The sequence below is a fragment of the Chelmon rostratus genome, chromosome 22 (assembly GCF_017976325.1).
Source record: "Chelmon rostratus isolate fCheRos1 chromosome 22, fCheRos1.pri, whole genome shotgun sequence".
In the NCBI taxonomy this organism is placed as follows: Eukaryota; Metazoa; Chordata; class Actinopteri; order Chaetodontiformes; family Chaetodontidae; genus Chelmon; species Chelmon rostratus.
In genome coordinates, this window is record NC_055679.1 from 19,312,368 (window position 1) to 19,330,011 (window position 17,644).

General features: G+C 42.3%; 2 protein-coding genes across 2 annotated transcripts; one reads left to right on the forward strand and one right to left on the reverse strand.

The window, feature by feature from the left end:
- Positions 1-89: 89 nt before the first annotated feature.
- Positions 90-1,878, forward strand: lsm8 (LSM8 homolog, U6 small nuclear RNA associated). Its single transcript, XM_041964115.1, has 4 exons — positions 90-272; positions 469-509; positions 977-1,104; positions 1,264-1,878. Exons 1-4 carry the CDS (start codon positions 242-244, stop codon positions 1,352-1,354), a joined length of 291 nt encoding a protein of 96 aa, XP_041820049.1. The 5' UTR covers positions 90-241; the 3' UTR covers positions 1,355-1,878.
- Positions 1,871-9,680, reverse strand: LOC121625830 (thymidine phosphorylase). Its single transcript, XM_041964114.1, has 10 exons — positions 9,478-9,680; positions 8,448-8,571; positions 8,175-8,377; positions 7,856-7,954; positions 7,075-7,204; positions 6,874-6,992; positions 6,091-6,253; positions 4,186-4,413; positions 3,576-3,716; positions 1,871-3,158 (listed from the first exon to the last, which is right to left on the reverse strand). The coding sequence occupies exons 1-10, from the start codon at positions 9,652-9,654 to the stop codon at positions 2,998-3,000; spliced, it is 1,545 nt and encodes a 514-aa protein (XP_041820048.1). The 5' UTR covers positions 9,655-9,680; the 3' UTR covers positions 1,871-2,997.
- Positions 9,681-17,644: the final 7,964 nt, after the last annotated feature.

Below are 17,644 nucleotides of genomic sequence, written 5' to 3' on the forward strand. Positions count from 1 at the left end.
TTATTAACTTGTTTCCGTTAAAGCAGGAGCCGGATGTGACGTCCTCGCTCGGCGCTCTCCTCTCCTGCCTGCTCGGTGAATCGGTGTTGGATTTGTTCGGTCTGTTCTCCGGTGTGTTGTCGTTGTTAGCACCTGCGGTTGTTTCTCCGTCACGTTTCTGCACCGTTTCATCACCAGCTAACCGGTGGACACATTAACCGACCTCTCTGCTGGATAAATAACCACCGAGCCGGCAGGAAGCATGTCCACCGCCCTGGAGAGCTACATTAACCGTATCCTGCTGCTGCTACTAGCTGGCTAACATGCTAACTGCCCGTCTGAATTAATACATAAATGCTACTTAGCTTAGCGTTGAAGCTAGGAGATTTGTTTAGCTGTGTAGCTTCTGGGTAACTTAATAATGTTAATTTAATTTAATGAGTTTTTGTCCAGAAAAGTGCGTCGTTCCTTTAACTCAGTGTGATTCAGGTACTGTGGCCATCGTCACCTCAGACGGAAGGATGATTGTGGTGAGTTTAAATACATCCCGAACTGTCTGCGCGCGTGTGTTTGCACTGAAATGATTAGTCAAAGAATTGATCGATTGATCAGCTGTACAGTAATGCATGCTTGTGTCGTATTGCTTGAGTGGTGTTTGTTCTGTTTTCTTTGCTTTTAGATCAGCATGTTTCTGTGTAATCTGGTTACTTCAGATCAAAGTCAACTGTAGTTATTAGGAAAACTTGTCTTTATGAAGACAGAACTGTTGTGTGATTAGAATATAGAATAACTTGAGTGACACTGTCACAGGACGTGTTCAGGTACATTTAAAAAGAAAAGAGTTGTAAGTTTTCCATTTATTTATTTAGTTGAACAGTTATAAAGTAACACCGAGTCACTTATCACAGTATCACAACAACAACAACAACAGCCACAGTTGGGCCTTAACGCTTGTGTGTGTGTGTGTGTGTGTGTGTGTGTGTGTGTGTGTGTTCAGGGCACTCTGAAGGGCTTCGATCAGACCATCAACCTGATCCTGGATGAGAGTCATGAGCGGGTGTTCAGCTCCAGTCAGGGGGTGGAGCAGGTGGTGCTGGGCCTCTACATCGTCAGAGGAGACAACGTGTGAGTGACCTTTGACCTTTCACAGTGGACTGTTGGTCCATCATGTCAGCTTTATGTTGTTCACGTCAAAGATGAAAACAAATCCAGCAGATGAATAGAAGTAATGAATACTGTGTGTGTGTGTGTGTGTGTGTGTGTGTGTGTGTGTGTGTGTTTCAGAGCGGTGATTGGGGAGATCGACGAGGAGACGGACTCCACTCTGGATTTAGGAAACATCAGAGCTGAGCCGCTCAACTCTGTGGTCCACTGACCTCTGTTCCCCGCTCTGTGTCTCCATGGCAACAGATGATAGCGTGACTCGTGCCTCTTCCACGCGTACACGGGTATTTTTCAAAAAGCAGCTTTCTCTATGTTCTAGGCCTTTGAGGCAGTTTGAGGTCACTGAAAAGCTTTTTGAAAACTCGGGTCCAGTTGAGTTTTTGTGAACGGGATTTTTTTTGAGAGAGAGAAGAAGAAGGAAAATCCCGGTTTTAAAAATGACCCGTGTACGAGTGGAAGAGGCACCAGTTGTGTTTCAGGAGCTGTTTTTGGAGCAGGTTTACTGAGTTCTCGGGATCACCTGAGACCAACTGATGTTTGATGAAAACACGTGAACCTGCCCCCACCAACAGACTCCTGAAGCCACTTTTTCTGTTTGTATTTTTTATAAATAAAAACGTGAATTGCTAGAAGTTGTTAGAAGAACTTGTTTTTGCTTGGAGTCAGTTTTTGTCATATTGAGGTTGTTTAATAAAGTTTCATTTCTCAAATAAACACAACCAGACTGACAGACTTCACTTTGACTTCATCTCGTTCACACTTTTTAGAATTAAACTCTGAATTTTAACGATGTTCATTATAATAATTAGCTGATAAAAGTACATCTGAAAACATAAACTAAGACAGAAATGATTCTTACTTAAATTTAATCCTGTAAATTAATTAATGAAATGAACTCTTTATTTCATGCTTTTCATCAGCTGTTTTCAGACTTTCATGTGTCCTCAGCGCCCTCTGCTGGTCAGACTCTTGCATTACTTCACCTGCACAGTATATTGTAAATATAAAAACCTTTTGACTGAATATCCTGATCAAGGCCATGTTAAATCAATACAGCTTTTCACTGGTGATCAATAGATAAGTATAATTACAGTAGGTATAAACAGTACTGAACAATACAATCAGTACATTTTCATTCTGTTCAAAAGATTTAGAAAATAAAACCTGTAAATCATCAAATCACATTCTACAAAATTATGCAGATTTTATGGAAATGAAAGATGGAGAATGATTTCTTTTGGAGCTGCTGAAAGAAAACAGATACTTCATTTAATATGTTCAGGGGTTTTTTTTGTTGAGTTGAGGCCTAATCATTAATAATCGCCCCCACTGAGCTGATTAGTAGACTGCTTGTCTCCACCCAGCAAGTGAAACACACCTGCTGAGATAAAGTTTCTTACTTTTCAGATTCAGATCAATAACAGACAACACAATTAACAAATCAAATGTGATACATTATTAAAGGTTAGGATAAAACTTTATTGATTTTAGATCATGAACTATCCAGCTGTGTAAAAAGTCATTAAAATTAGCATTTACATTAAAATGATGAACACATTAATGCATCAATTATTATAATCCAATAATATATATTATTCTGAAATGGGCCATTCTACATGATTACTTTTGGTATTTTAAATGTTTTTTACTAAAAGTTTAGTACTTTTACTAAAGCAGTTTAACTCTTTGAATGCAGGACTAAGATGTGAGAACTTCTTCTTTTGTTACAGTCGATTTATTTGTAATGTTTACATCACATGTGTGCTGAGACGCTTGTGATTCACTGATCCAGGTCACAACATGATGGTTGTCACTCTGCAGAGGTTTCTGTTTTAATGTTGATAAATGAAAGCGTTAAGATGCTTCATGAGGTAGCAGCAGTTCTTTCACCAAAGGCTGTTTGTGTTGAGTTCGTGTGTCTTCATTTGTTCCCAGAATCAGAGCTTTCTGCAATCGATTGATCTGGTCTGGAGTCGGAGCCGGATCCTCATAATGGATCCGCAACCAGGAGACCCCTGAAAATACAACAAAACAATCGTCACCATCATCATCATCATCTGATCATCATCATCACTACTATCATCATCATCATCACCATGATCATCATCATCACCATTATCATCATCACCATCACCATCATCATCATCACTACTGTCATCATCATCATCATCATCATCATCATCACTATTATCATCAACTTATCATCATCATCATCATCATCATCATCACTACTGTCATCATCATCATCATCACTATTATCATCAACTTATCATCATCACCATCATCATCACCATCACCATCATCATCATCATCACCATCATCACCACCATCGTCATCCGATCATCATCATCTGATCATTATCATCATCACCATCATCACCATCATCATCATCATCATCATCATCATCATCATCACCATCATCGGCCTCTCACCTTTGCTGACCCTCTGACCCAGTGACACCAGAAGCTCCGCCCCTACACTGTGATTGACAGGCTCTCCGGCCTTTGATCGTCCCGCCCCCAGTTTATGAAGAACTTCAGCTAGAGTCAAACCGTTGATATCCATGACGACGCCTGCAGGGAGACACAGACAATTAATCACTGATCAATTATTCACCAGTCACATGATCGGGTGTTTCAGCTCCTGTAATGTCACATTTTGTGCAGGATTAAAAGCGTCCACTGGATGAACAGGAACACTGGTAATACAAGATTTTATGAAAATTATATATATAACATAAATATACAGTATAAGTACATACTTCAGTAAGTAAAAGTGTATGTTAGTGTGTATATATATATATAAGTACACAAGTAGGGATATAAGTCAGTAACTATATAAGTTTGTAATAACAGTAAATACATATATTGTAAACGTAAATAAACACTTTCCATCAATTCTTAGATTGTCTTTGAATGCAATGCATGAAAGTTAATTTCTGAGCCTCTGTGAGGTGATTTTAATAGAAATCTACTGAAAGCAAAGCTGCCTGTGTTTTTTATTGATTGATTGATTGATTGATTGATTGATTGATTGATTTACCCTCTGCAGGTGTCTTCAGTTCGATCTGGTGCTCAGATTTTCTCAGGATACTGTAGTAATCTGTGTGGGCGGAGCATAGCGACCGTGCCGTCTCATTGGCCACACCCTGAGCCTCCATCATGGCCTGGAATTTGGACAGAGCATCTCCACCAATCACAACGTCAGATATCTGTCTTCTGCCTTCTGATAGGTCAGACACCATGCCAGTCATCATCAGCAACACACCGCCTGCAGAGAATCAGCAACACTCATTACAGAACTGACTTAACATAAAAAGAACATTATTTTGTTAGACAGCTGGTTCATAGTAAACAATAATTTTCCTTCACATTGATTATGATTATTCTGTCTGATTCAGTCTGATATGAAACTAGCCTGTAAATGGATACTTCAGCTGATTTTTTCCTCAGGATGTCAAGCTTTTAAGGTCCTAATCCAAGTCCTTTAATATTTGGTTTCTGGAATAATTATATTTACCTACGTAATATTTACTGAAGTAGAATTTCCAATGCTTATACTGTGGTATAAGTACTTTGTAGTGTCACTGCATCTATGAAGCCTCGACGCTCCACTTTCCCAGGCTTGAACTTGATTGAACTAGCCACCGGCTTAGCGTCTGTGCTGGGATTGTCCACTTTCCCAGGCTTCCTGAACTACTCACCACGTTCTCTGACCACCTTTCGAAGGTGTTTTAATTGAACAGCAGGGAGCTTCACGCAGGTGAGCAGATGTAGCTAGCGTTAGCCTCATGAGCTAGCTGAGCAATGTTTGACGCTAACAGTCGTCTGTCGTTTTATTCGCCGACATGAATCACCGACACTTCCTGTGTTTGTGTTTCTGTGGCTTTTCCTCAGTTAGCCACGTTGCTTCCATGCTAACGTTAGCTTTGGCTGCTAGCTGCTGATCCAGATTCCAGCAGAACAACATAAAACATTTCCAGCTAAAGCGGTTAGTTGATCCATTAACAACTGTTTTAATGACTGCAACTAACCATTATTTCAGTTACTGATTAATCTGTTAATTAATTTATTCATTTGGTCAGTTTCAAAAGTCTAAAATTAAAGATAATTAATGATATTAATGTCACACATGACGAGTAAAACACTAAATTCTGTCATTGTTGAAGCTGCAACTTAAAAGCGGATTTTTAAAAGTTATTGATTGGGTATGAAAGTAGTTTCTGATCCATTTTTAGTCAACAGATCAATGAGAGATTCAGTTGTGATCTGTTTGGATCATAAACAGCTTTTCTTTGTTTTACATGACGATGAACTTCATGTCTGTTTGGACAGAAAAAGACATTTGAAGTCGTCGTCTTGGACTTTAGGAAACTGTGATGGTGACATTTGATAAACCAAAGCCTTTAAAACCTGAACGTGCTCCAGGTACCGACAGATCAATGTTTAAATCCACCAGCCTTTCAACAGTAAATCATTTATTTGTGCTTTGAATCCAGCAGCCGGGCTCACGCTGGACCATCTGATTTGTCTGTCAGCAGTTAACGAATCTGAAACTCTTGTGATGATCAATCAACTGTTAAACTCACTTGTTAAGTCAAATATTTTCTGGTTTTATGTGAAATTAAACTGAACATCTTTGGCTTTCAGACCGTTGAGGACATGAACGCATCGCCTGGACTCCTGGGAACAGGTAGGCTGAATGTTCATGTTTGATTCTTTTTGTTTTTTAGATCCGAATTTAAAACAATCAACTTGAATATAGTATTTATAATAATAAGAATAATACTGGTCATCTATAGTTTCCATCTGATTTCATAAACCCCTAAAAACAAACAAACAAAAGAAAAAACTTAAAATTACGTTTTTTTTTAATGCGCGACTGGAAAATTCAAACCTCATAAATTCACCCCCTGACTTTACTTTGGGCTCAGCGTCACGTCGTTACCCAGAGTCGTGACCAGCTCCATCAGGTCGTCGGGTCCCTTCCCCTTCAGCGTCTCCAGAGACTCGATCACCTCCAGACTGTTTCCCACGCATCGACCAATCGTAGCGTCCATGCAGCTGAGGAGCGCCCCCGTGCGCACGCCAAGGCCGTTTCCTACGGTTACCTAAAATAACACCGCAAACACTGACTGATGTAGTTAGTTAGAAGTTAAAGGTGCTTTAAAGAATATCTATCAATACATTTTCTAAATAATTAATGCTTCTCAAGTTTAGACATCTGATTAGACATCTGATCTAATTAGTCAAGTGAAGTGTCAATCAAAAGGTTAGAGCCAACATGTCGCCCACATGTGCATGTTTACTGGAGTTAAAACAGTGAAAACGTGGAGGATTAGCACGTCTGCCTGTTTCTGTGGACCCTGTTCCTGGACTGGATCTGTGACGTCTCAGCTCTGGTTTGTTGTTGCTGTTGATTTCACCTGCTGTGATCGTATCGTGACCTGAGCACAAACTAAAACTAGCAGTTGTGTACAAGGACGGGCGTGTTCAGAGGGGCTCTGTGTGTGTTGGGGACTATTTTCAGTGGCGGATGAATCCACATTTTCTGCAGTCGTGAGTGTTTGTGGGTAGCTGTGTAGAACCGTCCAGTTTGTTGGACAGTAAATTAGTGAAATCTCACCATGATTAATAGTTTTAACATCCAGAAGCCAGAACGCTTCAGATACCAGACTCTTGTCCTTCCCTTCAGATTCTGGATTCATGTGCAGAAATGTGTTGAACTTACTAATAACTGTGCCAGTTGCTTGGCGCTCTCCAGGTCTTTATAGAGAGCAGCTCGTCCAAACTTCACATCCAGGACCAGAGCCGACAGAGACTCGGCTCCTTTCTTTGAGATGATCGAGCCTGAAACAACAAGCGCACGTTCACGTTGTGTTTGAACAGTCGCTCCGTTCGCACAGTTATATCAGTAAAACCAGGTCAGAACCAGTAATCAGGGGTAAGCTGTCCACGGTGCTGGTGGCGTCCCGCAGAGCGTACAGGACTCGATCTGCAGGAACCAAAGTCTCCGTCTGACCCACAATGCAGCAGCCCACTGAGCCCAGGATCTCCAGAATCTGCAGAGTCAGCACATTGAGACTGTTAGTACAGTGCAGGACAGGTGAGGTGGAGCATCACTGCATCAGTCTGTGGGGCCGACCACATACACACACATACAAGCGTCCACACTGACACGTTTTCATTTTAAAACCAAAACGACCTCCATCCGTTTTAGCCGCGTTTCAGTCGAAGCTGCATCAAACTGTGCTGATTTCATTCATCGCACGGCGCCCCACTGCTGTCCACCTGTTTTCATCTCACCGTGTAGCTAAATGGAGCAGCTTGTAGCTCAAAACTCGTTAATGATGTGCATTTCCACTGTCGCGCCTGTTTAGAGTTGCAGATTTAAAGAAAATGTTCACAACGTCTGGACAGAAGCCTCAGCTGGCGCCATCTGACTGACGAGTTTACAGCCATGGTAGCGACTCTGCAACGCTGAGCTAAATGCTAATGTCAGCACGCTAGCATGCCGAAGTTTAGCTTCATAATCCCCACCGTCTTAGTTTAATTTGGTCATTAACACGGTGTTGGCCAGCTGTTGACCTGATGGTGGCGCTGTATGAAAAGTCAGAGTTCACCAATTGTTCCAGGTGGCCCTGAAGGCAGCATGAACGTCTCAGTGTGGACTCCAGCTGTGTAGCACAGCTGCTGGGAAGTGATTGCTGCACCTGTGCTGTTGATTGGTGGATGTTGAATCCTGGAATTGACTCCAGTTTATCCAGAGTTCCTCCTGTATGAGCCAAGCCCCGCCCACTGATCATAGGCACCTGAAAAACACACCTGAGGTTATGACATCATAGATTCAGTGACTGTCTCAGCACGTTTGTGTGTGTGTGTGAGCTTGTGCTTGTGTGTGTGTTTGTGCGTCAGCGTGTGTCAGTGTGTTTGTGCTTCAGCGTGTGTGTGTGTGTGTGTGTGCGTCTGTGTGCTTTGGTGTGTGTGTGTTTGTGCGTCAGCGTGTGTGTGTGCTTGTGCAGACATGTTTACCTTACAGCCGCAGGCAGCTAGCGCAGGCGCTAACACCAGGCTGACTTTATCTCCCACCCCTCCTGTTGAGTGTTTGTCAACCACCAGCCCCGCCCACTCATTTGGCCATGACATCACTTCCCCCGATGACATCATCTCCCTGGTCAGGGTCTCGATCTCGGCGGCGTCCATTCCTTTCTGCCAGATCGCCATCAGCATGGCGCCTTAACAGACAGAGGGAGGAGCATGAGGTGACGCGCAGGTGGCGTCAGGAAAGTGTTGCTTTGTTTGTACCTGTCTGGCAGTCTTGGATGGTTTTGTTCGTCACGGCGTGGATGAAGGTTTTGATCTCTTCATCGCTCAGCGCTCCTCCATCTTTCTTCTTCTTGATCAGGTCTGGGATCGACTGCATGTCGGTCTGCAGAAAAAACAAAACCAGAACAAGTCGATGAATTTATTCATTCACCCAAACTCCACCGTGAGCTGTGAGCTGGTTCTTCCGTATAGCCTGAGGTGCAGCCTGTAGCACAGCATTACAAGCCCGCCCACTCATTTGGCCGTGACATCACTTCCCTGATTTCCTGTTGAAATCAATCCAATGTCATAAAAACCACGTACATACGTATTCTGATGATACAGTATTGATTTCAGTAACTTTGAAGTACAGTATATGTGTATATATTGTGTATATAAACATCATCAACCAACAAATACAGATATTATAGAAATCACTGAAATCAATCCAGTGTCATAGTATAATAATAATGTGTCTGTGTGTACATGTACACATTTACACTGTGCAAACGTTTTAGGCAGGTGTGGAAAAAAGCTGTAAACTAAGAATGTGATCACAAATCAAAGTGTTTCTAGTTTATTTTCATCAATGAACAAAGTTCAGTGAGTGAACAGAAGAGAAATCACATCAGTGTTTGTGTGACCCTTCAGCATCAGTTCTTCTGGGTAGACCTGCGCAGTTTCTGGAGGAACTCGGCTGGTCGGTTGTTCCAAACTGACCACAGATCTTCTTCTGTCTCTTCATGTTGAGACAGACTCGTTAGCTCGTGTTTGTAACACCAAATATTGATTTGATTTAGATTTTTGTGCTGTCCGCTCACTTTGCATTTTGTAAATTGATAAAAATAAACAATTCTTATTTATATTTTTGAGAGCATTCGTAGTTTACACAATTTTTTTTACACCTGCCTAAAACTTTTGCACAGTACTGTACGTATGTACTTTGTTAAGAAAAACAAATAGAACTTAATGTACAGGAATCTACTACAATGTAATACAAATATAACAAATGATAAATCAGTTTTCTCACTTTATTCCAAGAGGTTTGTACTAATCCTGAAGAAAAAAGGTCCAAAAACGACCAAAAGGTGGCACAGAGTGACGTGAAGCTGAGTTTCCTCTTCGTCCCTGCTTGTCCTCGTTTTCTCTGGAAGCGTCCGGCTGCAGTCTGGGCTCTGACTAACGTCTGATTGTTGCAGTCGTTCATGTAGAAGTCTGCCGTTCAGATGGCGCAAGAGCTGCTTCCTGGAAACACTGGATTTTCTTTTCTTACTTAAGATGAGGTCAGGAGGGTTTTTTTTTTTTTTTTTAAAAGGCTCTGAGTAATTCCTGACTGAACAGGTTTAACAAGTTTGACACAGCAGAAATTAGACTCGGCCTGTTGACTCGCTCAACAGATGCCGATGTGCAGACGTCCACCACGAGCAGAGTTTAGAACAGGGGTCACCAACCCGGTGCCCCCGGGCACCAGGTCGCCCGCAGCATCCACATCAGTCGCCCGTAAGCCAGTTCTAAAAATAGCACTAATCACGAATTAGCTCTGTCTAAAATGTTATTTAATTGTGTTGCTATTCTTTTTGAATGACATTTACAGTGATGTAAATTTAAAAACAAATACATAAAAACGTTTAAAAAAAATGCATATCATAAAAAAAGTTTAATATATGAACTCTGACGTAGTCTGGGTCGGAGGTCGGTCTAGTGCGCATGACAAACCAGCTTTGCTGAGATGAGCTCGTGAGCGCTGCAAAGACGAGGAGACGAACGCGTTTTCTACCCACAAAAACAGCAGAAAAAAGGAAGAAAACTGATCATTTTCACAGTGAATGGGAGGAAGAGTTCTTTTTTACTAACCTGAAAGAAAACTGTGTGTCTCATTTGCCGTGCGACTGTGGCGACGGCTGAGCGGCACAACGTGGAGAGACACTTCAGTACATTTTTCTCAAAGTGGTAGCCCTTTGCATTACTCAGTGCCCTTGAAGTAGCTCTTAGTTTCAAAAAGGTTGGTGACCCCTGGTTTAGAAGAAGCTGGCTGACCCGGGATCAGTGCTCTGGTCTGGGTCCAGATCGTCCTTTGAGTAGTAACTGATGAAGAAGTGAAGTGAGAATGAACCTCTGCAGTGTTCTGCCTTTCCAGGTGAAAGAAATAAAAAAAGGAAGTGATGTTTTGTGCTTTGAGCAGTAACGTAACTGTGACACCTGCTGATTAGAAGAAATGAGGAGACTGAAGAGGACGGAGGACGTGTCCCTCCACCCCCGGTCGATGTTACGCAGAGCAGAGAGCCGTCGCTTTAATTTGTAGGGAAACAGGAAACAGGTGGAGAAGAAATGAGCAGCAGGCGATTGTCATGAAAGTGTGTCCAGACGCTCATCTTCCCCCCCGGGCGAGATCTTATAGCTTTGATCCTCTGACTTTTCACCCGGCGCCGTCAAGAGGTCACAATTTACTAGTCCACTGGTATGCTAACAGCTGTTATGGTATGCTAACAGCTGTTATGGTATGCTAACAGCTGTTATGGTATGCTAACAGCTCACAACTGTAAGCTCTTAGCATACCACGGCTGCAGACTCTGAGTCTGCTCATTAGCTGCTGTGACATGTGACACAGAAGCTTAAACCGTTTTAGAAAATCTGGACCAGACTGAAGATTCGGGAACTGGTTCAAGGTTTCATTTTCACATCATGTGGAGCTGAAACGCTTCGTCAGTCAGTTTGTCATTTGATAGAAAACTTATCAGGATCTAAAGTCACAACGAGGCGACCAGCTGCTTTAAACTATCAGAGCAACAGTGACTGAGTTAACTAGTCCCTCTGTGAGGTGACTCAGGTGTCGGATACCTGGCCGAAGGTGAAATGCTGCGATCGTTCTAGAGAGGAAAAGACTGGAGGATATGAACACATCACTGACACGTGATGCTTCAGCTGTGATGTTGAGAGGAAGGTGGTAGCAGAGGGTGATGATGATGATGATGATGATGATGATGACTGGTGGCAGATTGAATTGTTTGTTGACGTATTTTAGAAAAAGCAGGACGTTGACTGACGTTCTTCATGAAGTTCAGATGAGCCTCCGTCCAGCTGGTGAGAAACTTTCAGCTCAAACCTTCAGCCTTAGTACCTGGTGGTTGGCACAGGTACTCCATCCCTCTCACCTTCTTGCTTCTTCTTCTTATTTTTATCGACGGGTGCCATTTCAGTGAAAGACTTCGTCAATAGATGTCACAGCTGATGTTCTACGTGCTGCCTACGTTGCGCTTTGCTTGCCCAAGGATACTTTGACGTGAAGGCTGCCGAGGCCGGGGATCGAACCACCGACCTTCTGATAGGTGGATGACCACAGTCGCCAAGGTGATGATGCCTCCTGCCAAATTCTCTTTAAGAAGTGTTGAACATTCGGGAGATTTAACAGGTGTGAAGGTGTGATTATAAAGTCAAGCGCTCGTCATTGTCACTCTTTGTGAACGGACCAATCACAGCCCGGATGGGGCGGGACAGTATAAAACAGGCTGACGTTGTACAGTAAACTTCAGACAAACTGAGCTCTTTATTGACAAGTTACTTCTCAGCGTTAACAAATTAGAGGGAAACCACCATTTTTATTAAGATTCAATGAAGGAAGCAAACCTACAGACCTGATCAGTGTGAGTCGAGTCAGTATTACAGCCATGGCAGGTGATATAATACTGTGTGCTGTGAATATACCAGCATCATGTAATTGATATATGAATATTATCATATACTACAACATACTGTTATATTCACATTACACTTTCTATTTAACATTATAACATTACACTAGTCAATACTGGTCACTGGTCCAGGCTGTGGAGGTGAAGTTATCGTTCCACATGTTCTGCAGTAATGTTTGCATGCAGTGTGTGAGCTGTGTGCTCGTGTATCAGCACTTTTAAAAAAAATTTCTTTATGTTTTTATGCTGCTTTTTTTATTGTAGAACAATAAAAATCTCGACTGAAAACTGCTCAGATCATAAAAACCTTCAGTAAATAAACCCAGAGTTTAACTCAAACCTCAGAATAAAACCTGAGTTTAATAACAGCATCAACACTTTAAGATAAACCTGATCAATAGCAACGCTGGAAGAAGTACTCGGATCCTCTACTTCAGTAAAAGTACTTATGCCACACTGTGAAAATACACACACACACACACACACACAGAGCGGCGTACCTGTTCTGGTGTCTTCAGTCCGTAAAGTGACCTCGACCCTGCAGTTCATCATAAAGCAGCCCGAGGTTAACAGTCTGCCGGCCAATCGGAGAGCAGGGAGGAGGAGCTAAACAGCCAATAAGGTTTCAGCTCTCAGTGTTAAACTTCCCAGTCAAGTTCATGTGCTGCTGCAGGCCTGCAGTGATTGTGTGTGTGGTTCAGATGTCAGTTAATGAATGTCATAATGTTGGCCCCTGTTGCCATAGAAACGTGTTGACTTACTGTGTTCCGCTCCAGATTTCAGGTAGTTCAGCAGAGAGCAGTCGAAACATCAGTGTAGAAATCCGTCCTCGTCCTGCAGCCACGGGTCCGATTTATTTCACAGAGTATTTGTGGATGTTGCACCAAAGCTGTGCTTTAGCGCCCGGACAAGGTCAGAGGTCATGAACAGCTCTTAATGTGAAAGGACGACACCTGAAGGCAGCGTTAACTTTGTAATAAATGACGGTTTATTATAAAGATTACAATCTGTTGCGTTGCAGAGCTCATCAGTTGTCATTGTGTGCTCTTTCGTTTTTAGAAAAGGGAAGAAAAAAACTACAAGTACACGCACGCCACTCACTCCAGAAGAAACTACAAACATCCCGTAAAAAGAGGAAGCTAGAAAGGAGGAGGAGGGGAACCATAAAACCATTATAACCAGGTGAATATCAGGAGGAGGAAGGTTTCACACGCAGGTTAGAAAGCCAGGATTCTCAGCCAATCAGCAGGAAGCTGAGGCGTTACCATGGTGAAGTCAGTCAACACCATCAGATTTGCAGTGGCAGCCATTTTGGCTCTTTATTCCATCTTTTTACATGAGCGTTCTGGTTCTCTCCTGTCGCCATGTTGGCCTGACTCCATCCTTCAGTCTGTGAGTGGTTGTAATTAGCAGTGGTGGAAGAAATCAAAAACTCTATTACAAGGAAAAGTCCTGCTTGCAAACTTGACAAAGAAATTATTAAACAGCAACAAATCAAATATGAGAAGAATCAGTATCAGAGCTGCTGAAGGTGGAGCTGATTTTAACCCTCCGAGCCTGTCACCCCCCCCCCCCCCCCCCCCGGCAGCATAAAAACACCTTTAACGGTCCACTTTAAACTGTGTGTCATTAGAAAGTGAAGAGAATAAAACATTTTAGTCTCAGTCAGAAGCAGCCGGACTTCACAAACTGAGCTGTAGTGGTGTCAGGATGTGAGTTCAGCAGGTGTGAAACCACCTGAAATATCTCAATGACAGATTCAAGAAAACAGGTTTTTAAACCATCTACAGTCGATTTTAAACAAAAACTAGATTAATGACGTCCCTGCTCTCAGGTTATTGGTGCTGGATATGAGCACGTGTGGCAGTTTTAGAAATCTAAAAATATCAAAGCAGTCGTCAGACTCCACAGGTTTATTAATCACTTCATGGACTTTTTTTTATGTAAATCTTCATTTGAGCAGTAAATTTGGCTCTTAAATGTAGTGAAAAGTGGAATATTTCTCTCTGAAATGTAAAGTACAAGTACCTCAGAATCATATTTGAGTACTGTACTTGAGTAAATGTACTCAGTTACTTTCGACCACTGCTAATTAGTCACATATTTCTTTTCTGGGGAGAGTTTCCAGAACCAGTCGCCGGTGATTAGTCTGAATGTTTTCAGCTGTTAGCCGTTAGCTAACTCACATTTAGCTTCAGTCAGACCAGGAAGTTTGGTTGATGTTGAGGAAGAAGAAAAACAAACAACGCTGCAGCATAAAGAGTCTCAGCGGAGGAAAATAACACACGAAGATTTAGATGATGGTAAAGGCTATAGAGGTCCTCGTGGGTCCATTTGGTTCCTTGTAACTGAGGCCGGATTCAGTGTTTTCAGACCAGGTTTGGTTGGTTTGGTAAAGTTTTCTACCATAGAATCAAATTGAAACAAGACAAACCATTGGCCCGTTGTGGTTAGCAGAATGTTAGTGATTAGCATTAGTAATCACTAGCAGTTAGCATGATTAGCATTGTAATTTTTTTTTGGTTAATAATAAATGATACTTATAGATTTGAATTGATCATTAATCATCACTTAATCATTTTTTCAGTCTTTTAGCAGGAACGTAGCTCGCAGACCTTATTAATCTGGCAACGTTATCAGCTAGCATACATGCTAACGCAGCGCAGTAGAGATTTGCTGCTGTTTTGGCAACGTGTTGCTTCAGGAGACAAAATCATCCTGAAGACATTAACTCTCAGTTAACGTGGAACCAAATGTTCCTCTAACAGAACGTGTTCTGCGTCAGGACGCCGCACAGCGATACTGTGCTAATCTGACGCCGCCTTCCAGGACGGGCAGGTGGGATCTGATCCACACATGCTCAGTGTAGACGGGTGTGAACTGGGAGGAGCTGCTGGTTCTGGGAGTTTTTTCACCCTGAAGTCCCAATTCAGATCGTTTCTTTTAATGCTAAGGTTAGCCGTCCGCTGTGCTGTAGGTTATATAACCTGGAGGTTTTGGAGTTACTCCGTATCAGTTTAAATTATTTCAACAAATCATGTTTTTCTGTCATTTTGGTCAGTGAGACTCAGTCAGAGTCTTAAATGACTTAATTTAAGATGCAGATTGTTTAGTAGGTTTTCTACAAAGCTAAATCTCCCGTTAGCACTGCACATCGTAGCATTTTAAACCTGGTGACCTCTCTCCTTCAGGTTTTTCATGGTTTTTGTTGTTTTGCACTGATGATTCAACCAGGAGAGTTACGTCCTGAATGCCTCAAACGTTCACAAAACTTAAGAAAAATGAACTAGAATTTAATCTCAGAGGCTTTTCACAGCGTTACAGAGTCTGCATGAAGGCGACGCTGGCCGCCATGCAGACGACAGTAAGCGTCTAGATGTGGCAGCTGATTATTGAGGACTGAAGCAGTGTTAGTAAACCTGAAGGGATCTGGACAACAGGGCTGCAGGTTGTAGGAATGGTTGAAAATAAATTGGGAGCTTCACTCGTTAGTCGCTGAGCTCATCAGACCAAACAGACAGATGGAGGTTATTCATGGACCCAGAACCAGGCTGAAACTGGTCTTAGCATCTTGTGATTATTTCGAAACTTCAGGAAACCTTGACCTAAGTGAGCTGACGGTGATTTGACTGGTGACAGACAGAAGGCAGAACTGCAAGGAAAATAAAGAAGGAACTACTTTTACCAGCGGAGGAACACCACTGGTGAGAGTTTTAGCAGCAGGCTTTGCTGGTCTTGTTTCTGATTGGCTGAGAAATCCAACAACAAGTGGGTGACCTCATGTATACATTAGTGTACAGAGGGATTCCCAGTGGGGACCTGAGGTCAGAGGTTAAGAGGTCACATGACCTCTCCATCACTGATTCTTATTGTCACGCTGCGGAGAAAGCGACAGTCCGTCTCATTCTGTGGATGACTCTGTACAGTAGACTATAGTCCATTATAATATATACTATACATACAGTGGACGTCCAGTCGGTGGAAACAGCTGCACAGACTCGTCAGTCGACAGAACCAGATCATTTCTCACATGAGTGTTTTTAGTGTTACGTCACTCTTTAAAGATCCACTCGTGTCTTTTTTTTTTTAAGATCTCAGAAGTTTTTAAACCAAGTTATGATCTTTATTTCATTTTGTGCTGAAACAGCTTTCAGTTTTCAGTCAAACATGATGTGCAGCTGCTCACAAAGACTGAACATCACATGTCGATAAAGCCTTCATAGACTACAGTCTACCAAAATATTACTGTATACATTTTATTGTCTGCTATACTTTATATTTTACACTATAGCTACATTATTCTATGGTAATATATATTATACAGACTATAAAGTCTACTGTATTGTGCTGTACATAGACTATACATTCTTCATCTCTGTGCTCTGCCATTGGCAGGTCATAGAACTTGTACAACTTTGGGATTCGTGATTGTGGCTCGGCTTGTGTTCAGGTACATCGGCGGGAGAAAAAGGTGGAGAAACGTGTTATTCGTTGAGGAAAACAGGCACTGGAACGTCGATTGTGCTTCAGAGGGGAATCGAGAGACTAACATGTCGGCATGTTGTGTCAAATTCGTTTACGTTCACGGCGTGGAGTTATTAAGAAAATAGAGAGTTGTAGCAGCAGAGGCAGGGAGCTCCCTCCATCGAACAAACACTGAAAGCCGACAGTTCACCATCCGTCAACTCGGCTCCAAAGGTCTGATTTAAAGGAAAAGGAAAGAAATTCACTTTCCTTCGGCTTCACAGACGTCTTCTTCACATGCTGCGTCTCGTTTGATGGACAGGTGGTGAAATAAAAATGAGACTTTGTGGTTTTAGCAGCAGTTAGCATCGTCCTCATGTTGGGTTTGTCCGAATCTACTGTCAACAAAACTCAGCTGGACAGGCCGATGAAACAAGACTCAACATGTGAATCAGATTTTTCTGTTACTTCTGGTGAAGCTTTCAGTCTTTGTGCTAAGCTAGGCTAAACACATCCTGGACTTACTGCAGTGATAGGAATCTTTTCATCTGTCCCCGACAGTTTCTTTAAGGGTTGTGCCCAATAAAGCTGTTAAAGGTGCGGTCAGACCGGACTCTGCAGGACTGTGACTGTGGTGAGAAGCTGCTGTGACAGTCGTGTAATCTGAGGCTGTACAGATTATAAAAGGTGAATTTGTGACATTGAGCCTTTCAGCTCTTTTATAATTCTTGCTTAATTAAACCTCTGATCCCAGAACAGTGTGCACTCTGTGTGAAACATCAATAAAACCAGAATCAATCATTAACAATCAAACTGTGTTTACTGACAACAGTTTCCTGGAGTGTCCGTGTCAACCCTCGCTGTGAACCACCGAGCCTCTCCAGAATGATTCAGACCCAATCGTGATACCATCACCTCGTCTTCCCACATCTTTCCCAGTCTTTAGTTGCTCCTGTCCCGACTTGTTTGAGACGTGTTGCTGCATCAGATTCAGAATCAGCAGATATTTACAAAGATCACTGAAGCTGATGAGCTCAGACAGTA